At 37.2% G+C, this 26,942-nt stretch overlaps 3 protein-coding genes across 12 annotated transcripts in view; all 3 read left to right on the top strand.

The window, feature by feature from the left end:
* Nucleotides 1-1,092: 1,092 nt before the first annotated feature.
* arfip2b (ADP-ribosylation factor interacting protein 2b) lies at nt 1,093-16,227 on the top strand. Of its 9 annotated transcripts, none has more exons than XM_077242709.1 (10): nt 1,093-1,347; nt 3,930-4,040; nt 5,279-5,335; nt 7,811-7,919; nt 10,041-10,136; nt 10,379-10,494; nt 10,592-10,813; nt 11,617-11,774; nt 12,397-12,571; nt 13,544-16,227. In XM_077242709.1, the coding sequence occupies exons 2-10, from the start codon at nt 3,942-3,944 to the stop codon at nt 13,697-13,699; spliced, it is 1,188 nt and encodes a 395-aa protein (XP_077098824.1). In that variant the 5' UTR covers nt 1,093-1,347; nt 3,930-3,941; the 3' UTR covers nt 13,700-16,227. The 9 variants fall into 9 exon arrangements, with proteins under 9 accessions (XP_077098824.1, XP_077098816.1, XP_077098817.1 ...); XM_077242701.1 differs by lacking the exon at nt 10,041-10,136 and adding an exon at nt 9,106-9,168 and having other exon boundaries at nt 1,094-1,347; XM_077242702.1 differs by lacking the exon at nt 10,041-10,136 and adding an exon at nt 9,106-9,168 and having other exon boundaries at nt 1,094-1,347; nt 5,288-5,335.
* Nucleotides 16,228-16,968: 741 nt separating this feature from the next.
* fhdc3 (FH2 domain containing 3) lies at nt 16,969-25,142 on the top strand. Its single transcript, XM_077242694.1, has 12 exons — nt 16,969-17,070; nt 17,972-18,444; nt 19,909-19,970; nt 20,162-20,261; nt 20,646-20,731; nt 20,888-20,988; nt 21,395-21,465; nt 21,675-21,782; nt 21,890-21,960; nt 22,045-22,162; nt 22,313-22,477; nt 23,404-25,142. The coding sequence occupies exons 1-12, from the start codon at nt 17,001-17,003 to the stop codon at nt 24,805-24,807; spliced, it is 2,829 nt and encodes a 942-aa protein (XP_077098809.1). The 5' UTR covers nt 16,969-17,000; the 3' UTR covers nt 24,808-25,142.
* A 1,617-nt stretch (nt 25,143-26,759) lies between these two features.
* trim3b (tripartite motif containing 3b) overlaps nt 26,760-26,942 on the top strand; it is a 31,428-nt gene continuing 31,245 nt past the window's right edge. For both annotated transcript variants that reach the window (XM_077242697.1, XM_077242699.1), the window contains exon 1: nt 26,760-26,896. The gene's annotated coding sequence lies outside the window, so the exon portion shown is untranslated. The remainder of the gene's footprint in view (nt 26,897-26,942) is intronic.

Here is a 26,942-nt window from a genome sequence, read left to right on the forward strand (position 1 = left end):
GTAATATGTTTGCACACATTTTAAAATAATAACCATACTGTTTAAACACATGTTATGATTTCTAATGAGTTCTGTTATTGCAAGTTGCTGGAATCATATCAGTGAATCTTCAAGTAGGCCTATGAGTGATAAAGAAAGTAGGAGCGCAAGTCAGAATGGGAGAGAGGAGCCTGGCAGAGAAAACAGTAGCTAGGCTACATGGTTCAACCACTTTAAAATAGAACTTTGTGCCTTGCATCATGGTAGCTAAATTTTGCTGTCCCAGGGCAAGCAACTATACAGTCCTGCAGCATTTCAATGCTGGGTGAAAATGGTTGAGGGCCAGAAAAACAAAACAATAGTCCTATAATATCTTGCTAGAGAAAATAATTGTGTGAATTGTAAGCCTATGTGTGAAGTTCTTTCAGCTACATGTCATTGATAATCATTTACATTCAGTTCACATTTATTTAGTTTTATTTTATTTATTTCATATAATGTTTTTTTCACAATAAAAAGCAGCTTTACAGAAAACTACTATTTTTTTAGGAATGTCTCTAACGGCAGCTGCAGTGACGCAATAACGATTGACTCTTTTATTGAGACATTTCTCCTGTTCTCTGCTTATAGTGCCTTGTCTGGCCTTATACTGCCACCCTTTGACCAACAGAGGATATCACTGGTTGGTGGATCTAGTGGTTTTCTTATGTTAGCCTATTTATGTGGTCTTACTATTATTGTTGTTATCAACCATTAAACATATAGTTAAGTAGGCAAGATATTTAAAGAATTCCCACAAAGGTAACACATCAAGACAGACTGAAGAAATGTATTGTTTTGTAGGTTATTAGTCTTTCAGAAGCTAGGATAAAACTGAAAAGATTTAAGAAACAGTTCTTAACATAGTTTCTCTTTTCTGCTTTTATATAATAATAATAATAATAATAATAATAATAATAATAATAATAATAATAATATTTATCATCATCTTATTCTTCTCTGTACGTTTATTTTATATTCATCGCCTCCTCTCTTCCCTTCTAATCATGGCTTCTTTCTTGCTCCTGCTGCTTATTCCACGCATGATTCCACGTCGGCTAAAGGAAGGTCGGCGCCTGTCGTCAGATCCGCAAGGCATTTCGGGCTACTGGAGGCTGATTCGCCCAATAATACAAACAAGTCGCCGGACATAGTGGAATCGGTTGAACATGAGGAAAACCGCCTGCTTATGAATTAACATAAATTCAGCCTCAATGAATGCATGCTTTTATAATTTACTCACTCTTTTGGAAGTGTCAGTATTTGATTGCGCATGAACTGGGATACAAAATTCAGCACGCGTGTCAAATCGTAGAATAGGAAGAACAGGTAAGATAACATTTATGTATTGATCTTTATTAAATGCAGTCATTATCGCACTAAGCAGTAAGCAGACATCGAAATAGCCATCATGTACATGTACATGTAGGCTACTGCATGCATTGTTGTGAAATATGACTGCAAAAATTAATATGTGGCTGTATTTAGCGATCTCACGGTTCAAGTGTGTTTATCTGTCTTGATGCATGAAAAGCGGTTTATTTTAATGAAAGGCCCTAGGGCGACAAGGACCGTCAATTTGACAGTGGATGCTTGAGTCAGCTGACTGTACCTTACACATTATGACAATGATGCTTTATGAGAAATAAAATGTTGCATGGTTGAACGAGCCATAAGGTCGATGATGGATTCATGTTTTATATCGTAGCTGCCTGGTTAAGTATAGCATGAGCCAATGCCATTTGAGAGCTGTCTGGCTGTAAAGGAGCGTTTGTTTGGTTGGACGTATTGAAGATTCATTCATTGAACGAGTTGCTGTCTAGGCTAATGTCTTTTCCCCCAACAACAATAATAGCCTTAGTGATAAGTGTCATTGCCAACAGTTGACAAAATAGAGGTAGAATTGCTTTGTTGTTGATGAGGAAAATGCCTGACACTGTTGAGTGTATTAGTAGCTTTGTAAGCATGAACATTTTAATCAACGATAAAAATAGTTGTTGTTGACTGACACGGTTGAGTGAATGGTTTAATGACTCTTCATAACACACTTGTAGCCACCTACTGACATAATGCAGAACTGACAACTGAACGAATAGTTTTAGTAAATAAATTCAAAATAATTAAATTCACTGGGATGGATTAAAATCCTCACCACTAGTGTTTGTTTTAAAGAGCCTCTTGTTACCATGCTGGTCCCTTGAGACATATTTTTAGGAAGGTGCTTAATGAGAAAAACACCACCTCAGCCTGCTAGCTTGAGTCTGTACTGTACCTGTTGTCATAGATGCAGCCTTGGTTAGATGGCATGATGCCTCCGCAAATCCAGTGGAAAATCACTGGGAAAAAAGGCCAAAGTCATTGATGTATGTTGTAGTAGTATTAACATGGCTGTCAAATTACAGGCCTATCTGTTTTTCTTTCAGATTATTTTGTAGATCCTTGAAGCCATTGCAAAGTTCTCCATAAGTTCACACCGTCCATGTAGCAAGGTAGAGGAACATAATTAATTACACTAAAGGTCTGTAAAATATCCGTCCATAGGCATCCACACATGCATGTATTCATCAGATGAGCTGTAATTGAGAGTTTGCATGTTTGACAATAGGTTACTTACATGTCAACCAAATTGATCCCAGATATCCTTCTAAATAATAGCATTTCTTCTCCGGATCATTCAAATGTGCAGCTGCACAGTACGAGAGAGAATGTAATTCACATCAACAGGTAGTTGGTAAAGCAAGGGTCATACTGCAAGCCACAAATTGAATCGTTTTCTCTCGTAATGACATTGCCACAATTTAATTATGCTAAGTAAACAGTGCTTATTTTAATGTTTTCAATAAGGTTTACAACATCCCACATCCCATGACCATAGTCCTATCCCCCCCTTTCCTTCGATAGTAATGGAGCATTTGCACTGGCTCACCGCCATCTCAACTGCTCACTGAGTGCAAATTTATTAATGCTACTTTTCCATTCCTGTGGTTTACAGATAAGACTTGAACCATTAGCTTTTTTTCCCCTACCTAAATTTCATGCTCCAGCACTCAGGAGAACTAAATGGCTTTTATTTGAAGGAAGGCTATGATGTCTCCGCTCAGATCGGCCCTCTGAGGACCGAGGCTCACTCTCTGAGCGCCTGTCTAAAGCTGAAGCTTAGACAAACTTGCATGAGTCACATGATTGTTACATAGCTCCCTGCATTCCTATATTTTCCTCTGCCCATTGAGGAGGTTGAGCTTGGGAGCTTAATGAGAGCTAACAATTCAAGCCTGCTTGAGAAGTTGCTCACTCATTGCAGTGAAGCCCCTCCTGCAGTGGTGAGAGGATTGAGCTCTGAAGGAGTAACCAAAGCAAGTATCAATGGAAATATCACAGAGGTATAGAAACTCACAGGGGTTTTTAACCGGGTTAATTGGTTTGAAGGGAAAGATCTAGTCCTTGAACAGTGGCCTCCATGGCAGTTCCTTTTGTTGTAATGACTGGATTGGGCTCTGTCAGATCTGATAAGTGCTTTTGAACAGAACTTTCCTGTGTATTTACTCTTTTCCATGTTTCCACCAAATGTATGTGGAGTATAGAAGACCTTGCATATTTTATAGTTAAAGGAATATTTTACGTACATTGTCATCATTTATTCAGCCTCATGTTTTTTTTTACAAAAGGATGTGTCATGTAGAATGACAGCCAGCCTTGGTTACCATTCACTTTGACCTTGTGAGTTCGATTGTAATATTCATTTATTCTCTAGTGCTCGTTGTCTGAAGTGAGTTCTGGTCTATGTTGTTAATTGGCAGCTGTGAATTCATGAATATATTATTCTGAAATGTTACAGACTACCTTTTGTAATACAATGAACAGCTCTCTCTTTTTAATCTTATCTTTTTTCCTTATCTCACTCTGTCTTGCAGCAACACTCCAGTATGGCGGAGAGTATGATGAGTAAAGCAGCCACTATGGAGATTCCTATTAACAGTAATGGGGACTCTAGGAATCTGGCAGAAGATGACAGCCTGGAGCAGGTGAGTGATACATGTGATTCAGATGCATTGGGCCACGTTTTAATAGTGATTTCAATGTCAAAAAGTGGTCCAGGTTACCTGAACCCACCCTAATGATTCAGTTGTTTCCTCTGTTTGCAAAGCTGAATCAATATAAAAAGTATCAAAGCATCAAAATGTTGGTCATAGCGTTTAGGTTTATATATATATATTGTTAGAGTCTGAAATCTAGCTGTCTGGCAAGTTTGTTTAGTTTTGTTTTGCAATATCAACCATGAGAAAAAAACTCAAGGTAGCAGGTGATGCAAACATTGCAGTTCATAATTTTTCAGCTTTTTCTTGTAGATTTGAAATAAGCAGTTACAATTTAAGGTTAAGTAATAGTAATATGCAGTTTTTTCGTAAAAATGACTTAATTGGAAGTCTAGCATGTGGCTTCCTTGTCTTTGTGTTTCAGGAGTAACAGGCTAATGCAGCCAAGCACAAAGTGTAAATCTCCTTATTGTTCAAACCACTGTAAATAGTGGTAATGTTGTCACAAGACACACCTCTGTAAGACAACTAAACTGTGGCACTGGATCCGGGAGAAGACGTGTTGGGCAAACACAAGCGAGATATTTGCTAAGAGGTTTAATCATTCCTGTAGGGAACTAAAGGTTATTTGTTTTAAAAATAGGTACATGTGTGTGTATATATATATATATATATATATATATATATATATATATATATATATATTGGTCATTCTCATGTTAAGTCCATTTTAAAAGGTCCCAGGAGGACCACATCTGATCATGTTCACAGTTGCAATAATGGCAAAGATAAAAGATGGCACTTTGGCATTACATTGTGTCTTTAAATAGATCGGTAGCATTTGTGAAAACAGACTTTTTAAGTGTTCTTGTCTTTACCTAGAGAGAGAAAGAGCGGAATTTTCTTTTTTTTAATCCCCATCCATTTGTTCACTGATGTTTAGAGTGACAAGGATCTGTTCGCAACCCACTTGAGAGTTTATTCATTGAAATTATGCAAAGTAGTGTAACTCAATGTATTCTTTTTTTATTGTCAAGCCTTGAAGTCTGTCATTGTTGTATTAATAGGTGCTAATCAACCCTAAAATATGGATTCCATTGTGTTTGATAGATTATTTTATCATCACTGTTTTCAAATTTGTTTTTGTTTCACATTGTGCTTCATTTTTGGTTTGTTTTCTTTCTTTTGTCTTTTTGTTGTCATGTTCTTCCCTGATGTCTGTGCAGGCTCCAAAGATTCAGTGGAGCTTAAGAGAGAAGGTAGGGAGTCCCGCAGCCCTCAGGGTGAGAAGGAACACGTGTGTGTGTGTGTGTGTGTGTGTGTGTGTGTGTGTGTGTGTGCACGTGTATGTCTTTCCAGCAGAAAATGGTTTTAGTTCTCCCCATAATCTTGTCTCAATAAACAGGATGTTTTTCAAATCGCATGCATTATTTCTGTCACTCCATATTAATCAGTGTTTGAGGTTAAATACAAATCCAAATTATACAGATTTTGTTTGTTTTGAAAAACGTCCTGTTTTGTCGCTTTGTGGTATTAACCAATGGCTAGTGACCTTTTAGTACATATTAACTCTATACAGAATGTTCAGTGGATTTTGTATTATAATAATAAATTCTGTTTTGTTATTTAAAGGGGCCACTGCATACAGTACAGAGCATACTGTATACCAGCATATGTAATCCCATGAGCCTGTTTATGTCCTGGCAAAAACAACAATTTCATTTGACATTTGTTTTACAATGGAAATGAATGAAATTGTATATTTTGTCAGTGAAAAAGTACTATTCACTATAGTATTACATAGTCATATACTTGTACATTACATGTACTGTATAAGTGTCCATTATATAAATGGACTTTGTTCCTCCCTCATTAAAATGTATAATAATTAGTGCTGTCAATCGATTAAAAGAAATAACTAATTATTTGCACATTTTCTTTGTAATTAATCACGATTAATATATAGGCTACAGAAATTGAATAGTTATCAAACACTTCATGGTTTTCACTGCATAATTTATAAATGTAAAATAGATACATTTTTATTAAAGCTACAAAAGTTTTTCAGTCAAGAGCAGTGAGTGATTTTTCTCTTTTTCTTTTGTTCTTTGCTTTACATTAATGACACAGACAGGAGCAGGTTTATTAGGCTGATGTCACTTTAAGATCTGCTGCACATGATGTTGATCTCACACGCATCCAATTTTCATAAATCTTTACGTTCATTGAGGACTGTCCTTATGAGGATCCTCGACAAAATGGGTATTTTGGCATAATTTAGTGGGTTTTTTTGTCTGTTCAAACGAGAAAGAGAACTCAATGCGGCATGGCACACGGCAGTAACACACTGAGTTTGTATCTTATTGCGCTTGAATGGTTTAAAAGCATTTACATGAAGAAGAGTGATCATATAATGTAACTAACGGTAGCTATATTAAAAAACGGATGTTCCGTTAATTGAATTAAATATGTTTAATGCGTTGAACTGAAAAAAATAATTGACAACTCTAATAATGATACATTTAATTTAACTTTCTTCTTTAACTAGTTAAAGGTACAGTATGCAACTTTTGTCCATCTAGCGGTTAAAAAACGAAACAGCATGTATTTTGCATAAGGACATTGTTTTGGTTGTTCTTCGGCTCTGCGTGACTATGTGGATGAATATGGTTATCATACTGCTCATAAAACATTCACTACTAGGCTGAAGAGATGTAGCCAGTTTAGATGGAAAGAATCTCAAGCTGACTTGCTGACGATGTTACGGTAGCTTTACCCATTAATAGACACGGTACTTCCTTGTAAATAAATTCCGGCACAGTTTTACAACAACATAATGAAATTAACCTTCACAATAGATAATTCTTAACAATGAACTCTGTCTGTTAGAGAGCTACATATGGCAAATTATAAGTTCAATAAAATATAAAGTATAAAAACACTATCTCCGTGTCACTTTTACAACATTTCAAATCACTCAGTTCTGGCCATCTCCAAAAAGCCAGGCCAATGTTGATTCTTGTTTTATTACAAGCTCTGTTGCATTCTCTTTTTGCAAGCAGAAGCTCCTCTGTTCGCCGTTTATTTAAAATTGTTGATTCCCCAGAGGTTTGAGATTTACTGTGCTCCATGTCATCAACCTTTCTTGCTTGTTGTGACAACTAACCTATGCCAGTCCCACACAAGTCGCTTGTCTGCAATTTTGCGCGAAAAGCATCCCTCTTGGTCTATTGATGGTGTATTTACTTTTTTTTTTTTTTTTACACAAAAAAAAGGTTACATAGTGCACCATTAAAGAAACTTGACTTAATATTGTGATTGTTTAAAACATCAAAACAATTATTTGATCAAATCAATGCGGATTTGTTGTTTATTTGTAAGAAGGCTCTATTTTGCAGTTTATGGTCTCAGATGACATGTATGCTTTGGTGTGGGTTGTTGACCGCTTTATAGTCACTAATGACTTGTTTCAGATAACTGTTCAGACTGTTTCCTTCCTTGTGCTGTAATTGCCTGGTAAGCTTTGGTGTCAAATTCCTTTACTACAACAAGGAAACGCATGGATTTTTCAGAGGGTTTATTTTCACAGGAAGTTACATACTGTATGAGGTTTTTTGTCTCACAGACACATGATTCTTATTAATTCCAGATCTAATGTGATTCTAACCCTAAAATGTTCCTTCTAACAATAACAACTTTTGCCTGTTACGCCAGTTTGAATTCTTAAGACCATTTCTTTTCTGTTTCCATGTATGTAGGACTTGCAACAGGTCATGGTGTCTGGGCCCAACCTAAATGAAACCAGCATCGTATCAGGTGGTTATGGAGGTACGACGGAAGGCATCATTCCAACCAGCTCTATCAAAGGTATAAGAAACCCTGTCATTCTTTAACTCTTCACTGTTCTTCACATCTTCTTCCAAAACCCAATTGCTACTTCTGCAGTGAATACGTAAATTACAGTCTCACCTAGCAATATGCAAAAGTCTTTGTCGAGGAAATGTTTAGAAAAATCTGCTGCAGAATGGCTGGGTGTAAAATATGTTTGGAAACTTTCTGAACAGTTACTGTCTGATACTCCTAGTCACACTCTGTTTCTGTGTAAATGAACACTAAAAATAAATGATCAGGCATATTGTGTTTTCAAAAAACAGTTATGTGTTTTTGTGAACTTTATTTATTTATGTTTTGTGAATTTAAATTTTTGACATAACCTTGTGTGTATTTGACAGTTTAAGTGCAATAAGAGAACTTCGTTTAATACTCATGGGACACGCCGTCTGACTCCAAATAACCTATTTGGCTTTATATACAGTAGTCAACATTTAAAGACGATCAAAACCTTCAAACTTAAAGGTTATACATGAATTACCAGTTCTTGTCTTAGGACAACTTTGATTTAACTTTTTTGATCCACTTCAAATGTTGACTACTGGATATTACAATATGGCTTTAAAACACATGCAGATAATAAACTTTCATGATTATGACGAACTTCAATGTCACGTGAGCGTGACCACGATAGAGATGATAATCAAAACCAAACAGATGTTTTAGTTTTTGGAAAAGTATCTGAGGCATGAGCTGTAAAGGCTCCTCCCTCTTCTGAATGCGGGGTAGGGAGCAGCAGCTCATTTGCATTTAAAGATACATGCACGAAAACGGCATGTTTATCCTTCTGCTAAAATGGGCGTTTACAACATGGTATAATAAATGATCTGTGGGGTAGTGTGAGCTGAAGCTTCACACAGACACATTCTGGGGACAACGGAGACCTATATTACATCTTTTAAAAAGGGGCATATTAGGTCCCCTTTAAATTAATGTCCTCTGTAATGAAAAATTAGTCTAACTTTTGCAAAGTATTCTAACCAAAACGGACTGCTTTTGATTTGATTTTAATTTAGTCTCATGTATCTAACAAAATGACTTTGTCTGGACAGGATATGTTGTAGATCTGATTGTAAGGTGATCACCTGGGGCCTTAATATCAGTGTAAATGTAATCCCTTCTGATTCAGTGATTACCTTCTGTCTCCTTTACCCTTTCTCAGGCCCTGCAATCTGTCTTAACACTGACTTTCTAGGCAACAGACGCATTCCAAATGAAGGGCAAGGTCATTCATCCCTCATTCGTACCCAATCTCAGTTTTCACTCTCTTTTTCATCTTCCCATGATGCCTTCTATTATTGTCCTTTTCCAAGCCATTTTGTATTTTCCTAGGAAATGGGATGCTGTTCTGCAGGAATAAATTTAATCACTTCTGTTTTTCTGGCTTTTATTTTCTCTCTAAATAGATTGAAACAGGCTGCATTTTTATTTCTCTTCTTTCTTCCAGGGTTAAGGTTGCTTTTTTTCTCTGGGAGGACTTTTGTAATGAGGAATCTTGTCATTTTGCTTCGGAAATTAGTTTTGAAACTTTAATCTGGTTTTAATCTTGCTGACTTTGTAGAGGAAATGTTTAGAAAAATCTGCTGCAGAATGGCTGGGTGTAAAGTATGTTTGGTAACTTTCAGAACAGTTACTGTCAGATACTCCTAGTCACACTCTGTTTTTGTGTAAATTGAAACTTGTAGTTAAAAATAAATGATGAGGCATATTGAGGCTTAAAATAACAGTTGTGTATTTTTGAGTGAACTGTACATTTTCTCCATCTGTTTGTCATGAGGCAGCAGATTTAACAAAACATCAGTCATGTGCTTTCCTGTGTTCGTTTCATCTCGTTACATTATCACCACCTCTCTCTTTTCCTCGCTTTTTTCCCCTTTCCCATTCCTCCATCTTCCTGCTCTTCCTTCACATTCACACACATACACACTGGCATTATTCTATACACTTCTCTCTCATGTGGTGCAATCCATTCCATTGTAAAACGTAATTTTCCCAATTGCCTGAACTTCTTAACATATCCACCACTCACTCCCTCTTCCCCATAACCCTATTTACCCCCAACATCCCCTTCTATGACCTGGCCATGACCCCCTTCAGACCTGCAAATGAATTCCAGGGGTGTTAGCATTGCCCCAAGCGATATTGCTGCCTGCCGAATAGCCAGCCAATCAGATGACGTCCCCTGTATCCCAGGTATCCCAAGTGGAGCTGGATCATTTAAGTGCTCTTTCGCAACATTTCCCCCCTATTTAGTAAAACACATTCATTTATACTCTCATCTCATCTGTTTCACTTACAGCTGATACACTATATGTCTGTCTGTCTCTCTCCAATTAATGATGGTCACAATATCTGAAAATGTGTAAATTATTGTGGAAGTCTAGACATTTGTTCAGTGTATGTGTGACTTACTGTAAGCATTTTCTGTGTATCAGGATCCAGCATGCATCACACCAGTAGCAATTCCAACATGACAGCAGAAGAGGCCACAAGAGGCGTTGCTGTGGAGAAATTTGACATCGTGAAGAAATGGGGCCTGAACACATACAAGGCTTGTCAATTAACTTTTTATCTTTTCTGTTTAGATGTTATGTGCTGTTAGCCACTCCAATTTTGAAGCCTTTTGTATTTATGGTTCTCTCCCTTAGTGCACCAAACAGATGATCTCTGAGAGGTTTGGCCGAGGCTCACGTACTGTGGATTTGGAGCTGGAGGCTCAGATCGAGGTTCTGCGGGAAACCAAACGGAAGTACGAGAGTGTGCTGCATTTAGCGCGAGCGCTAACCAACCACTTTTACAGCATGGTGCAGACGCAGCACGCCCTTGGAGACACTTTTGCCGACCTCAGTCAGAAGTCTCCAGAACTCCGGGTGAGACGGAATGGTCATCTCTAGATTTAGGACATTGTTGTGATTGTTGTGCCTGCCATGCAAAATTATGGGACTGGTGTAAACCTACTCATGTATTTACAAACTCTCAGTGGTAAAAATAACTAGTGCTTACACACATAAAAAACTGTCATAAAGCACTAGAAGTCCACAATTGTTTCTGAGTTTACTTTAGCTTTTGTGTTTTGCTACTACACCAGACCAGTCAAGAATGCATCTAACATTACTGGATGGATTGTCTAAGACTAGTTAAACAATTGAGCAGCCAACAGTCTAAACCTAGTTAAACAATTACGCAGTCAACACTACAGACATACTGCCAACAAAAAAAATCACCATTGGCTTTTTTTATTTTACTCTCCAGACTTTTGACACGCATATTTATATAGGCTATATAGATACATCCAAATGGGATATCATTTGAAAGCATAGCAACTAAACATATATAATACAATATAGGAATTTCATATTAAACAGAACTTTCAGAATTAGGGGGGTTGAGACATCTATATAAATTCATGTTTTAGCATTTTGTCATTTCTATTAGTTATTTTTTACTTCAGTTTACAACAATTTTAGTGCTTCAACTTAAACTTATTTTATTTCAATTAGTCGCCAAGCCAACATTTTCACAAAGTTTTTTTTTATCTAAAATTTATATTTTATATTATTGTAAGCTTCATTTCAATTAAAATGTTTTTAATAATTCAGTTAAAATAACAACACTGCAATAGAGTGAAATAGTCACACTCACAATAGTGTACTGTGGTATTGTTTTCACACAGGATGAGTTTGGATACAATGCAGAAACACAGAAGTTGTTGTGCAAGAATGGAGAGACTCTGCTCGGTGCCATCAACTTCTTTGTGTCCAGTATCAACACACTGGTGAACAAAACAATGGAAGACACACTGATGACTATCAAGATGTATGAGAATGCCAGGTAAAAGCTACTTCAGCAAAAAAAAAAAAAAAAATCTTTAAGGTGCTTAAAGTGATTCAATTCTCTGCAATATGAAATGGCACTGGGCAGTACTTTCTGTCAGGACTTCAAGCACTTAAATTGTCTTTTAAATTAATTAGCCTATGATGCAACTGGACATTGAGAGGGTCAGTATACATTAAAGTTGTCTGGGTTAGTATTGAATATTGCTGCATGTGCAGATGAGATGGTATTGAATGAACTCAGAGTGATACACCAAGAGGCACTGACACTGGCTGGCCCTCTTACTCAGTCTTTTGATTGAAAATAAAAAAGGAAGAAGCATACCCTCTATCAGTTATTTGCAAAAACAGAGAGAGCAGCAGCTTTCGAAAACGAAAGCTGCTGCGACAGCCGCAAGACCACGCGAACGCGGTGAGTGTGAGTTAGAAATCAGGAATGGCAAGAGAACATTGTGCTTGGTACGTTTTTTGTCTTCAAACTAAAACTGGGTCTTCAGCCAACAAAGTTTAAATCCCATCTGGCTAGCGCGCTTCCCATAACTTTGGGCATCAAATTGTATTAAAAGTATTAAATGTTGTGTGTGCCCTTTTTTTAATGATTTTTCTCTGATGTCCTGTAGGCTAGAGTTTGATGCGTACAGAGCAGATCTAGAGGAGTTGAACTTGGGCCCGCGAGATGCTGTTACCCTGGCTCGTATCGAGGCTGCTCAGCAGCAGTACCAGATCCACAAGGACAAATATGAACGTCTTCGCAATGATGTCACCATCAAGCTCAAGTTCCTTGAAGAAAATAAGGTATGTGACCACCCACATAACTTCCTCTTTAAGTCACTTAAAGGAATAGTTCACCCAAAAATGAACCCTTTATTTATTCACCCTCAAGCCATCCTAGATGTATATGACTTTCTTCTTTCAGATGACTACAATCGGATATTGATTAAAAAATGTCCTTCCAAGCTTTATAATGGCAGTGAATGGGTGTTGATATTTTAAAGCCCAAAAAAGTGCATACATCCATCATAAAGGTACACCACACGGCTCCTGGGGCTAATAAAGGCCTTCTGAAGAGAAGCGATGCGTTTGTGTTATAAAAATATCCATATTTAAAACTTTATAAACTAAAAGCTTCCAGTAGACAGCATACACAATTCGACTTAAGCTAAAAGAGTAACCCCTAACGCGATGAATGACGTCGGATCTAGTAGTGTAACCTTTGACTCCTCTCACGGTTCAAACAAATAGGGCTAGGCAACAAACTCCAGCTCCTCCGACATTTCTCTTTAAAAATTTCCATATTAGACTTCTAATTTGTGACCAGTGTTTTGTTTTGTTTAGTTTTGTTCCATCCTCTGCGCTTCCGTGTTCGTCATGTGTCAGGTCAGGGGTTACTTTCTCATCCTGAATCACGGCTGTCTGTCGGAAACTAGTTATTTTATTTTATTACATTTTAAATATGGATATTTTTCTTACAAAAACGCATCGCTTCTCTTTAGAAGGCCTTTATTAATCCCCTGAGCCGTGTTGAGTACCTTTATGATGGATGAATGCATTTTTTTGGGCTTCAAAATATCAAGACCCATTCACTGCCATTATAAAGCTGAGAAGAGCCAGGGTATTTTTTAATAAGTAAGTCATATACACCTAGGATGGCTTGAGGGTGAGTAAATCATGGGTAATTTTAATTTTTTGGTGAACTATCCCTTTAAGCAGCCCTTGTTTTATCTGTCTCTGTCTTGTCATCTAACATGGTGTGTATCTATCTCACAGGTAAAAGTGATGCACAAGCAACTTCTGCTGTTCCATAATGCCATCTCTGCCTACTTTGCTGGAAACCAGCAGCAGTTGGAACAGACCCTCAAGCAGTTCAACATTAAACTCAAACCACCAGGGGCCGACAAACCGTCTTGGCTGGAAGAACAGTGAAAGTGCCCATTCACCCCTGATTTCCTGATATATGTCTTTAGCCAATCAGAGAAACACAGTAGGACCACAAGAGACCAGCAATCTGAGATGCTAGCAGAGACGGGGCTACTACAGAGCCTCTTTCCACTAACTCTCTCTATACTTCTCTTCCTTGATTCTTCACCTCCTTATTCTTGCTCTGAGACTGTCAAGTGTCTGAATAGTCACCTCTGGTATGCAACCAGTCCCAAAGTGTCCAACCAAATGTCAAAGGTATCAGTTTAAGCTTCATTCCTATAAATATTATTAAACCGACTGAAACAATCCTTCTGATATGTCAGTCAGAACAACTTTTTTTTTTCAAGACTATTCTCAATATTACTCACACTCGTCACACACACTTTCTCTCTGTCAGTGAACACATTTTAAGGAACATTTTCCTTTTGTTTTTCTGTGAAAAGTGTTTTATTTTGTTTATTTTGTCCCTACTATCTTTTTTTCTGTATTGTAGCTGATGGGGGATTCATATCATTCCTATCACAGAGCTTTCAGTGTTCAGTGTCGGTGGGTTTAACTAAAAGTTTATTTGGATAAAATCCAGATATGAGTTTAATAGATATTAGTATTGCATCCTTGTATGTTTACTAGGCCATGAGAGTACTGTTGAATCAATGCTTGTCCAGTTGTCTCTCTTTGAAACACCTGAAATATTGGGGGTTAACCCTAACCCCCACCCATTTTAAGCTATTTAGCCTCAAACTAATATTTCTTTGACATATGTTATGGATTGAATTTCAGCAGAGGCGGGTGCAGTTTCCTGCACATTTTAACAAAGCCCAGAATAGAAGATGAATCATAATATCACTATCTCTTGTCAATATTGTTACATTTGCTTTACAGCTTCGAATAGTTGAAACATGATTGTTTTCTTGAATGGAGAGGAGTGTCATTTTTACATTATTTTGACAATTATAGTTTATTGTAGTATTATGTACCAATGCAAAATACTGTATAATGTTTATAGGTTTGTTCAAATCATTTTAAGTTAATAATCAGCAGTTAATCAAGGAAGCGTATGTATGAATTGTATCTGATTAATTTAACATGGGCCAGTGATTAATGCCTACTATTATCTGCCTCTTTATCTAATGAAATGTTTATGTACTGAGTTGTGTTCTGTTAGCATCAGCAAAGCCCTAATATTCTCCTATTATGCATTCAAATGCCACCTTAGAAATGGGTTCTGATGCACCCCGTTTAATGCCTTTCTTTGCCTTTTTTTTAGCTAAACGAAATATTTTTTCCCCAATGAAAGATGTATATACTGATTAATCTCATAGTAGCATTTTTTTAATTTATTTGTTGCTTTGTCATATCACTGCTACTAATATATTATTTCTTTAACCCTCAATGTTCACAGGAAATGTAGTACAAAATCAGATATATTTAAAAAAAAAAATATTTCAAAAGAATTGCTTTTTTTATTTGTATGTCTTTTCATTTGTGATGTGATGGTATACTCAGATGAGTCTTACTGTGTTTTCACTACATAATTTTTCACCTAAAATATCTACAGTACGCGATAGCCTTGATGCAGTAATAATGGGATATGCAGAAAATAAATGGGTGGACTGTCAGATTAGTTGGTCAGTCTAGTTTCGTTTTTTATTTCATTACAGACTGAAATAACGACTATGATCTAATGTTCAGTACTTTTGAACATTGCACTAAATCTTTCTAAGCTTGATACGAAGCAATACTGAAGATGTTTCTAGAAAGTGTATTCCCATGTATGCCTGTATTGGCTGTTCCCTGTGTGTTTTTGCATGGCAGGTCTGATGACATAGTTGTACATTTCCATGCCTTGTAATTCATTCCTGTTCAATGCTTCAGTAAAACATTACATGGGTAGTAGTGCAGGAAAATATTGTTTCTAGGGAAAAAGAGAAAGGTTACTCATGAATGTTAAAGAATGCTTGAAATTTAGTTTGAATGTGGTGTAATCTAGTGAATTTTTTCACTCTTGTCACCTCAGAAGAAAAAAATTGTCAGATGTTTTTATACCAATATTATTTTTTTTCGCACTGTGTGTGATTATTTTCTTCTTGAGAGCTGGAGAAAAGGATTCCATCTCGAGCCATAGAGACTGAACTGATCCATGAAGTGAAAAACATTTGTTCCAGAGCAATAGGATTTTAAATTTAGACCTCCTCAACACTAAACCTGGATATTATTATTGTTGATTTTATTTTGGTTTCTCTTAACAGACGTGTTTGTATTGAAATGGTCACTCCATTAGTCGGGCCTAGTTTAGCATAGCAGAATGGAAGGGTTATAAATATTACCATATTTATGTACAATCAATATTTTAGGCTGCTTTGTAGTATTGTATTGTAGTGTATGAATGATTGTATATATGTAAAGATAATGAAGACAGATTTTGAAACTGGAAACTCATGATGTTAGCCTTTGCTCCTGGCTTTGACCAAAACTTTGACCGGCTAAATGTACAAGAACCCACCAGATAAAATTTGAAAAGTTTGCAAAAATGGACTTTGTGTCATTTATACTTGGCTTGATGTCCTGTTTTTCTTTGACCCTATTTTCCCCCTAAACCGAACAAACATCCAATAGAAGTTGGCCATGCAACATGAATGCTGCCCACTAGAGGGTAATGTTGGATATGATACTTCAGATGTTTAAGGGCCATTGCTCCAGTAACGTAATTAAAACTTTCAATCAATAGATGATCAATAAAAATCGATTGTGCATCTTTACACAACTGAAACATTGACTGAATAGAACCAACGAGCTATTTCTACAAAAAAAATAACGTTACATCTGTTTCTGAATAGGAAGACCTTAATGTTTATTGGTTATGTAATAGGCTAAAATAGTGACTGACTGGAATCAAAAGACAAATTCTGACATTGTTTATGTTTGACTTGTTGAATAAATCCGATAGAGGGCATTATAACTTCATTTTTGAGGAAATACAACGCAAAACGTCATGAGTCTCATGACTTAAGTTTAAGCTTCTCAGTTATACGACCGTTACATTTCAAACTGTAGACCCGTTTAAACCCAGCGTGCTGGGTTGTTACTAAAAAAAAATGAAAATTATAACCCAGTGTGTATAGTTTCCTTTCGTATTTAACAATGTACAATTTTCTTCTTTATTTCTGAAAAAGTATTTTTAATAAGCAAAGGTGAGTTGCTCAGGTGAGGGGAGGATATACTCGTGCGTGAGGGGCGTGGCTACTCTCATCCATTAAAGTGCTCGTGCTAGTTAGTTGATGGCGTTTGACCTGGGGAGTGTCTGATGACTTTCTCCAGCAATGGACGTCAGTTGATTAAGCTTTCATCAACTTCAATCTGGTATTTACTTATCGGTACGTACGTCCAAAATTAAATTAATTTTCTGTCACTTACGATTAATGTTGCTTTTCTCCTGGTTTTCTAATAATCGCTGATTTTGGACTGACTTTAAATTATTCACTTTTTTGGGAGTTACACATCATTTCAGATTTATTGATGTCAGTGTATTTTCATTATAATTGTGGACAATTGCAGAGTTATATGTTTTGTCTCAAACGGCAGAACTCGAACAATGTAGTGATCTCTAACTTATTTGATTGCTCGGTCTTTTTTGTAAACAGTGGAATTGCTGTGCGTTAAAGAAGTCATGTATAAAGTCCTTTTTTTGCTAGAGTAATTTTTTTTTAAAGTAATGCTTTTAATAAAGATGTGTATAAACATAATTGTTTATATGTTATGTGTAAATTGTCATAACCCAAAGATGCAGTCAAAAGCGTTTCTCCTCTTACATCTGAAAAGTAGATTAAGCAGCCAGTACAGTATAAAAGTAGAGGCCAAAGTATGTGTGATATGCAAATTGTCCTTTATGCCTGATAATGTTAATCAAATTGTTTGTTTAACTCCCTGTTAAAGTTCTTGGTCAAATTGGTCTTGTAAAGTATTATCTGATTTTGTGGTTTGCTCACACGGCTTTTTCAAATAAGCAACTTGCTCTTCCAGTCTAAGTGTTACCATTGGAAATTCATATGTTTGCTATTTTAATTCGGGACATTTAGTTTCATCCACTGTATCCAACAAACAGGCTTAATGGTCAGTCTGGTCCTAAATTATGGCTTTATGTTATTGATGGTAGAAATCTTGGAAGTTATTTTTCAGAAGTTAATTTCTTGCTTCTGTAGATATTCTGGACTAGTTTAGCTCATCATTTGCCTCTCATTGTTTTGTATTTTGATTTATTTTTCTATTTATATTCAGATCAGATGTCCACTCCGTGTCATCCAATGGATGGAGCTCCGGTTGTAACCATGGCACCTCTACCTAGTCTTCCTCCTGATCTGTCCAGGTGCTTTCAAAATGAGACCTCACCCTTCAGACGTACCAGCCTACCCTTTTCTCTGGGCCCTCCACCTCCTCCTCCTCCTCCTCCACCACCACCACTTCCACCCCCACCACCCCCACTTCCTTCACATTTGGGGGACCCCTTCACCCGGACTGTCCAACAGCGCTCAAAAATGCGTAACTTCAACTGGGATGCCATCCCCAGGCACAGTGTGTTGGGCAAGCGCAACGTGTGGACAGCCCAACGCAACCTTGAGAACTTTGAACTGGACACTAAGCGCATGGAGGAACTTTTCAGCCGCAATGAGCACCATGGTTTGGTTCGTAAGGGTGGGACGGTCAGAAAAAGTGTGTGGGGCCTTTCACAAATCACTACAGAATCAGAGAATGTAAGTGCCTTTACTTAAAAGTTGATTTAACCTGTTTAGTGTCACCTCCTTTTTGAGCATACAGTATATGTGAAAATGCACTATCTGAACTTAAATGGTTGTTATTCATGAATGATTTGTAATACAGACCTAAGGTTGGTCTCTTTTTAAAGAAGGAACTCCGCAGATTAAAGGCAGGGGTCGGTGATTTGTTCCAGATTTTTATTTTTTATTTTTTTGCTGGTTGAAAGTCTCTTCACATCCTGATAGCAATCACTAAGTTAAGTGGTCAAAATGTATTTATATGTATAGCCTATATATTGTCTGTGGAAGGCATATGACCATAAAATGTTTGCCCAATCATGCATAAGGTCCGAATTCGATTTTGAAGACGCTCTGAAGGGAGGGTGGGATCTTATGCTTTCAAAGCTCACGCGCTATTGCTAGTCTCTCCACAAATTACCTACCCTACCTTTAAATACCCAAGTGAAACTTTAGCACTTCAAAAAAAGTTAACAAATGTATTGTGAGCCGCTACCGGGACAGTTGTTAAGCTGAACTTTGTTGTAAAGCTGAGGATTTGTCATTAATAACTAGTCGTATGACTACAGTACTTTCCAGTGAGGTCCTTTGGCTGGGACTGCACTGCATGGTTGACAGACAGCTCAGATGTCATCTCTTGTGTATCAAGATTCAAGGTTTAGTAGCAAGTGGGTGAATTAAACATGACATGTAGTACTCGTTAGTGGCCTCATTTGTGTCTCTCACTTTTCAAAAGTTCAGGCTAATGATCTGGACTCCAGTACTGATAAAGCTTCAGTTTTGGACTTACTGTCTTAGACGTATTTAGGTGGAAGTACAACAAGATTATTAGCTATGCTAGTTTGTTTACCAGTGCATTCTAGTTTAACCAACTTGTCCTCGAGGTCATTTCAGTTGCTCAAACAACATACTTAACATTGTATTAGCAATGAGAACGGATCAAATAAAAATAAAATGTCTAGATGACACGCTTCAAATGTCCTCCATTAAGACATTTATATTACATGCCGGGCTCATGGGTATTAGACCAGAGGTTTTAAACCTGAATAAACACAATCACATTTCCCCTTCAAAAGTATTTAAAAGTATGCTGCACATGCAAAGTAATAATAGTAATTCTGAAATTGAAATTATTCTCTCATTATAGTGTTCTGAGATAAGTAGGCTACTCGTCTGCCCTATTGCACTATTGTTACATATCTATTTCAGGAACGTACTGTTTGTTAGGAAGTTATGTTGAGAAATGTTGAACTTTTCACAACAATGTAGGCTCATGTCTGTGATTCCACTTCCATCTTCTCTTATACAATGAATGGTGCATGTTCAGCATCATGCTTCCTAGATTTTATTTTTAGTAGCTGTCACTGAATCTAATATATGCTATATTCAGGTAGGACTTTCCCAGATTATGAGAAATTGACACCATATATCTATTTTTTTTAGGTATCAATTCTCAACTCTAAGAAAAGTATGAGTATTGGGATTTTGTTAAAACAGTTTAAAAGGTAAGGTATACAATTAAATTGTCTGTTTTCCTTAATTCCGAATCACTTTTTTGCATCTCTTGCTTCTAGAAGAACACTACACTGAATTATATCCATTATAAGTAATGTGTGATTAATTGCTGAGACCTCACAAAATAACTCTTAGGTAGCCATTTAAAAACATCTCGTCTGTGGCTCTGTGTACTTTTCAGGCAACCGAAGGACATTGTAGATGCTGTCAGGCATGGTAAACTGTGCTTTGCTTCCGGGAAACTGAAGGAACTCAACAAGCTGTTGCCTGATGACATGGAGGTAAACTGGCTTTCTCTATATGACTGCATTTTGCTATGCTATAGTTCTATTTTTAAAGGGTTAGTTCACCCAAAAATAAAACTTCTGGCATCATTTACTCAAGTTGTTCTAAACCTGTATGAGTTTTTCTTCTGTTGAACACAAAAAAAGTTATTTTGAAGAATGTTGGTAACCAAACAGTTTCTGGTTCCCATTGACTTGCATAGTATGCTTTTTAATACAAGTCAACTGTTTGGTACCAACATTCTTCAAAATATCTTTTTGTGTTCAACATAAGAAACTCATACAGGTTTAGAACAACTTGAGGGTGAATGAATAATGACAGAACTTTGATTTTGGGGTAAACTGTCCCTTTAACACTGTTTATGTATTGACGTGTTCCAGACTAAGAAGCTGATGTCATTCAATGGAGATTTATCTCGGCTAAATGATGCTGACCGTTTCATGGTGATGCTGGTTCAAGTACCAGGGTAAGTTTTTCTGTCATGGTTCAAAGCATGTGAAAGGCCCATTTCTGTGCTGTTTTTGGGGGAAATTCTGTGGGAACATATTTATACATCAACTGCTACTTTAAATGGGCTTGAGCTAAAAAGCTGCTAACAATTCTGACTTTTATTTGTTTTCAGGTATAAAGTGAGATTAAAGAGCCTGCTCCTCAGAGAGGAGTTTTTTCCATTTATAGAAGAGATCAAGCACTCCATTGCTGTCATGATAACTGCTGCTAATGGTACTTCAAAAAGTCTAAGACCACAAGTGAACATGCTTAATTTTTTTCACTAGAAATTGTTATCAGCTTATGAATTTAAGTGAAAATTGGTTTGTTTGTCTAAAACCTCATTATCATGTTCTCTAGCATGATTTGCAAATGGTCCAGAGAGCATATTGTGCTTCAGTGCAAGCAAGAACATTTTACAGTCTGTACAAAGTTCAGCATTCTAATATGCTGATTTAGTGCTCGAGAAACAATTCTTTTTTTTTTCTTTGTAGAACAGCATTTAGATGCATTCAAATTATTAATGTCTTTACTGTTATTTTTCATCAGTTTTGCTAAATAAGTAACAAATGTAACAAATAAAATGTAACAACAACAAACAAAAATTCATACTGACCCCAAACTTTTGTCTACCTATTAGAGTTGCTGGCATGTGATGACCTGCATTCAGTCATCAGACTGGTGCTGAAGGCTGGCAACTACATGAATGCCGTGAGTGTCACATGGTCTGTTCCAGGATGCGTTTCTCAAAAGCATTGTGAGCTAAGATAATCGCAGAGACCATTGGTGGAAATGGTTCTACGATTAATTTAGACTTACGATGCTTTTGGGAAACGCAGCTCTGTTTGTTATAAATGTACTATTCCTGAGTGTGAACTACAGCTGGAGCAGATAAATGACTTTTACTCCATCTTGTTCAGGGTGGTTATGCAGGTAGTGCCATTGGCTTCAGGATGGCATCGTTGCTCAAACTGGTGGACACCAAAGCAAATAAACCTGGCATGAACCTTATGCACTATGTGTCCATGGTAAATTAAGTGATCACACTTTCCACGACCATTATTGGATGTTGATTCCTTGAATACGTTTTAAAAATATATATATTTAAAAGTGTTTTATTTTGTATTCATTTCAGCAAGCTCAACAGATTGATGAAGCTTTGCTGCATTTCCCTGAACAGCTTCAACACATTGGAATTGCTGCAAGGTATGTAGAATATATATGTGTATATATATGTATTTTAGATGCATTTAGAAGTAAAATGCCACTTTGTTCATAAATTCAATATAGGATCCAAAAGCAGGAGGTGGAGATGGACTTTCATAGGGAGTTGGAGAAAATGAGGGAAGCAAAGATGGACGCTAGTAAACAGACCGATGTTCTACAACAGATGGAAGCATTTCTTTGTGTAAGATATTTTGCTTTTCCATGTAACCTTCAAGAAAGTTTCTTTAATTGAAATTGCAGTGTAATGTCAGGTGATTTTTATAATTACCATAATAGGCCAAACAGCCTAGTGTATCAGTATTCTGGGAGTAATATGACTCCTCTTGTACAGATGGCAGACATTCGGCTTGCAGACGTGGAGGCCTCCCTTCAGGAACTAGACAACATCAGTACCTCAGTGGCAGAGTACTTCTGTGAAGACCCAGCCGCATTTAAACTAGAGGAATGTTGCTCTATCTTTCATTCCTTCTGTGAGAGGTTTGAGAGAGCTACACAGGTAAAATTGCATGTCTTATAAGGGCAAAATGCACAGAACTTTATTAGCAGGGTGGTGCCACATGTGTTACACACAAAAAACTTCAAATACTTGCATTGCATCCGATTTCTGTTGCATATTGTTTACAAAATGTGTTCTGTTATCAGATATGAAGACTTTAGGTATTATTTGTTAGCCTAGGATGAATTGAATTTGACTGTACAACACGTTTACCTTGATTTTTGCATAGTTTTGTTCATGTTTTATATTATCTCTGTCATGCTCTTCACTGACACTGTTGACTTGGTATACACTAACTTTTAACTCACCCCCCCCCCCCCCCCCCCCCCCCTAATAATTTTTTTCACTGTGATGGAAGTGACATCACTTTTTTTTTTTTTAAATAGTTTAAAATCATCAATTTTGTTATAATCATAGTAACATACATACACATATATGCATATAATACAACAAAGGCAAACTATTTGCAGTTACCAAAACCTTAGAGAACAAATGAAGAAAATAATCAATTATAGATATCTAAATCTATGTAAAACCAAATATTTTCAAAAATGCAGCAGTTATTTTATGCCAAGCCTCTATAGTGGAGGACCATGCTTTAATCACAGCTTCTTTTTTTATTATTATTAATTATTAACACATAAAGTTGAAATGCGTTTATCAAAAATGTTTATTAGTTTTAAATGTAATTGATATCTTTATGATTTTTTGTTTTTTATATTTTAAGTTTTAAAGGCTGGGACTGGGACAAGAGTAAAACAATAAAAATCTGTTTACAATAATTCATTTAAAAGTAGCACAAATAAATAAAGAGATAGTAAAAAGTTTCCAAGATTGAAAACAAAAAGGAAAAAAATTTTAAACTGTTGTCCATCCGTTCCCAATGTTGAAGAAACACCAACAGCCTCTTCTGTCCTGTCCTGCAGGAAAACCGTGAGCGAGAGGCGGCCGAGACTCGCAAGCAACAGCAGAGAGAAAGAGAAATGCTGAGCAGAACGGTTAAGCGCCGATCCACCACCACATGTTCCAGTCGGGATGTGAGAGGGGATATGAGAGATGAAGCTTCTGTTTTAGAATCTGTCCTGACCAGCTTTCTCAGCCAACGTCCTTCTCGCAGAAGGCCCGGTGGGATCAAACCCGTCACAGACAGCCCCATCAAGAATCGCCCTCACGTCGAGGAACGTGAGGGCGGAGGGGATCAGGACAGCCCTGTGGAAACCAACGAGGACAATTTTGAGATCTCGAGAGTGCAAGAACCAGATTACATCTGCCAGAAAGAGGAGGTTCCACCCTGTACCATTAATGATGTTCAGCGGGCGCGCGCCGCATCCAAAAGAGGACAGTGCATTGTTGATGATCTGATTCCTGAAAGCAACGGCCATAAGGAAGGTGGGTGTAGCAACACCTTGACCAAACAAGAGTTTGTGGCGACTGAAGACGGAGTGATGGATAAAGGAGAAGTGGAGGAGACAGGAGACATGGATAAAGGAGAAGTGGAGGAGACAGGAGACATGGATAAAGGAGAAGTGGAGGAGACTGGAGACATGGATAAAGGAGAAGTGGAGGAGACTGGAGACATGGATAAAGGAGAAGTGGAGGAGACAGGAGACATGGATAAAGGAGAAGTGGAGGAGACTGGAGACATGGATAAAGGAGAAGTGGAGGAGACTGGAGACATGGATAAAGGAGAAGTGGAGGAGACTGGAGACATGGATAAAGGAGGAAGAATAGATGAGAACAATGAGAAAATAGAGGAGGCAGACAAAATGCCTGAGCTCTCCGGCAAGATCTTCCACTTTCAGGATTGCGGCGGCCTGAATGGAACCATCACACCAGATCGTTCCCGAGGGCACGGCCTGTGCACCTCTACCCCTCGGCAGAGGAATATAAAAGAAGTGGATCTGGCCTTGCAGAACGGATTGGGAGGTCTAGGCTCTCCATGGACCATCCTCAGCCCTCGTATATCTCCCCGTAACACGCCCCACCGCAGACACTCCTTCTCTGTCTCCAGGGTGGACATCCTTGATGATGGGGTGTGGGCGTTGCCTGACACACCTGTACGCGACAAGCCCTCTTTCTCTTATAAATCCGGTGTGGGGACATCTTCATTACCAGACTGTCCTTCAAAGCGAACTCCAGCACACGGGACGTTTATAAGGTCTGCATCACTTCCTGATGAAAAAGAGCCGGCATCTAACTTCAGACTGGGACAGATCTTTCAGAGACGCAACGGACAGGAGGTTCCTTCAGATAAGAGACCGGAAAGCTCAGGACTTGTATCTTTTTTCCGACGCTTCGGGGAAAGAAACAGGGCAGGAACTGTTGGTTAAGAAGCCATGGCATGGCCTAATGAGGTTTTATACTTTTAAGTATCTTACTCTGCCATAAAATATTTGATGAATGTTGACAATCGGGTACTTGTCTTACAACATTTTTGATTTCTTTTATTTTTATTATGCAAAACTACATAATGTGTGCTGATGTTGATATCTTAATATTTTATTCGTTTTTAGTTGAAGTCTTCAGCATTGTTATTTCTAACAAGCTGATTTGTATAAGTTTACAACACTGACTTTCAGGGACTGAAATTAGTTTTATTTTTGTTCTTTGTCTTTTAAAGTCTGTCTTATTTGTATGTAATAAAGTGTGGATTCCACCTTTTAAAGCATTTGTTGTGTGTGCCTTCCCCCTTCAACTAGGAATACAACAGCGACGCCAAAAAGTTGGACACTGAAGCCACATGTAGAGTATCAAAGCATTCTTGAGACATTGATGAGGCATATTGCAGTAGAGTGTTTAATCAGTGGCTCTCAAACAGAGGGCCTCAGCAAACAAGATGACTTAAAATGATTTAATTAAAAAAAGAAAATTGTAAATTACATTTTGTTTTTTACTCAGAACAGCGCCATGGCATGTACAGGTGAAGCTCGAAAAATTTAAATATCATGCAAAAGTTATAATTTTGATGATTATGGATTACAGCTTATGAAAACCCCAAATTCAAAATCTCAGAAAATTAGAATATTACATAAAGTCAATAAAAATGATTTAAATACAGAAATGGCGGCCCTCTGTAAAGTATAATCATGCATATCATATGTATATAGTTATATATATATACTAAATATATTAGTTTCACCTTTTAATTTGAATTACTGAAATCCATTTACTGAACTGTTGCACGATATTCAAATTTTTCGAGTTTCACCTGCTTGAAAGCAAGGCTGTGAGTGTGAGGGATAGACTTACCATATTTTCAATATCACCCACTGTTTTCTGAAGTTCTTTTGTCTACTGAAATTTCTTGGAAGGTTATTTTGCTGTGTTTCATCAGCAGAACAGTTCAAAAACACAAAATAACTGAACAACCCACTGAAGAACTATGTCTATCCCTCACAGCCTCTCTCTCATTCCCGTTTAAAATCAAAGAGATGGTGCTGCTGTGTCTATGGGGGCCCTCTAGTCAAAAAGCTTGAAAACCACTGTGTTAATGAAATGTAGCACAAATGCTCTTTTCAAGCTAAATATTTCACAAAAAGAGGTTTGTTTAAATGCTAAAAGAATAGCTATACTGTTCAAAATTACCACAAACTGTATCTGGACTATTCTACTATAAGGTTAGTAATGACAGAGAAAGCAATAAGTAGTTTCCACTGTAGCATGAAGGACTTTATGGGAGCCTTGGATAGAATAGTGTTGATGTCATGTATTTATATTTGTGTGTGTGTGTGTGCTACTCTTCTACATTATTTCAGCTGTCTGAATTTAATACATTCTCTTTGTCTGCTCTTGTTCAAGATATAAACGGAAATAAGGAGAATTTGCCATGTTGTCTAGGTAATGGTGTATGTTTACAGTGTGATCTCACTTGGCTGGTGTCTCAGTGAAATAAAACCCCCTGGAAAAAAACTGCAGAGCACAGAGTCTTCTTTCATAGTCCTCAGCTCTCTCACAACAAAGGCTGATTTTGTCCATGAAACAATCTAGAACTTCTACAAAATTATCTTGATGTAGCATTTTTTGGGGCTAAACAGGCTATAAAAAGTAATTAATAATTTTTTGTTTGTTCAAATATAGTATCCCACCATTTATACCCCTCCTAAATAATGCTTTCTATGCTATCTGTTTTTGTGTTATAAAATAATACTAATAAAGTAATAACTATCTTGCATGTGGAAAATGCGTGATGAATAGTGTGTGTGTGTGTGTGTGTGAGAGAGAGAGAGAGAGAGAGAGAGAGAGAGAGAGAGAGAGAGAGAGAGAGAGAGAGAGAACAGGATCAGAAAAAAACGAGGAAAAAACTCGAGCTTTGAAGGAAAGGACATGATCACTTGTTGGGGACTAAGAATTCTCTCTTAGACATAACACACATCTGCAGACTAAATACTGCCAACCTGTGATATGTTTGTGACACCTAAAGTAAGTACATTATTTATTTAACAAACATTTTAATATTAGAAATGGA

The sequence above is a fragment of the Siphateles boraxobius genome, unplaced genomic scaffold (genome assembly GCF_051911475.1).
Source record: "Siphateles boraxobius isolate OS27281-9 unplaced genomic scaffold, OSU_SipBor_1 25, whole genome shotgun sequence".
NCBI lineage: Eukaryota > Metazoa > Chordata > Actinopteri > Cypriniformes > Leuciscidae > Siphateles > Siphateles boraxobius.

Bases quoted from the DNA above. Each gene is read 5' to 3' on its own strand.
- arfip2b (XM_077242709.1), top strand. From the start codon at position 3,942: ATGGCGGAGAGTATGATGAGTAAAGCAGCCACTATGGAGATTCCTATT. The intron at 7,920-10,040 runs GTATAAGAAACC...GACCCCCTTCAG, and splicing joins TCCAACCAGCTCTATCAAAG to ACCTGCAAATGAATTCCAGG. The intron at 11,775-12,396 runs GTAAAAGCTACT...GATGTCCTGTAG, and splicing joins AAGATGTATGAGAATGCCAG to GCTAGAGTTTGATGCGTACA.
- fhdc3 (XM_077242694.1), top strand. From the start codon at position 17,001: ATGACTTTCTCCAGCAATGGACGTCAGTTGATTAAGCTTTCATCAACT. The intron at 20,262-20,645 runs GTAAACTGGCTT...GACGTGTTCCAG, and splicing joins TGTTGCCTGATGACATGGAG to ACTAAGAAGCTGATGTCATT. The intron at 20,732-20,887 runs GTAAGTTTTTCT...ATTTGTTTTCAG, and splicing joins ATGCTGGTTCAAGTACCAGG to GTATAAAGTGAGATTAAAGA.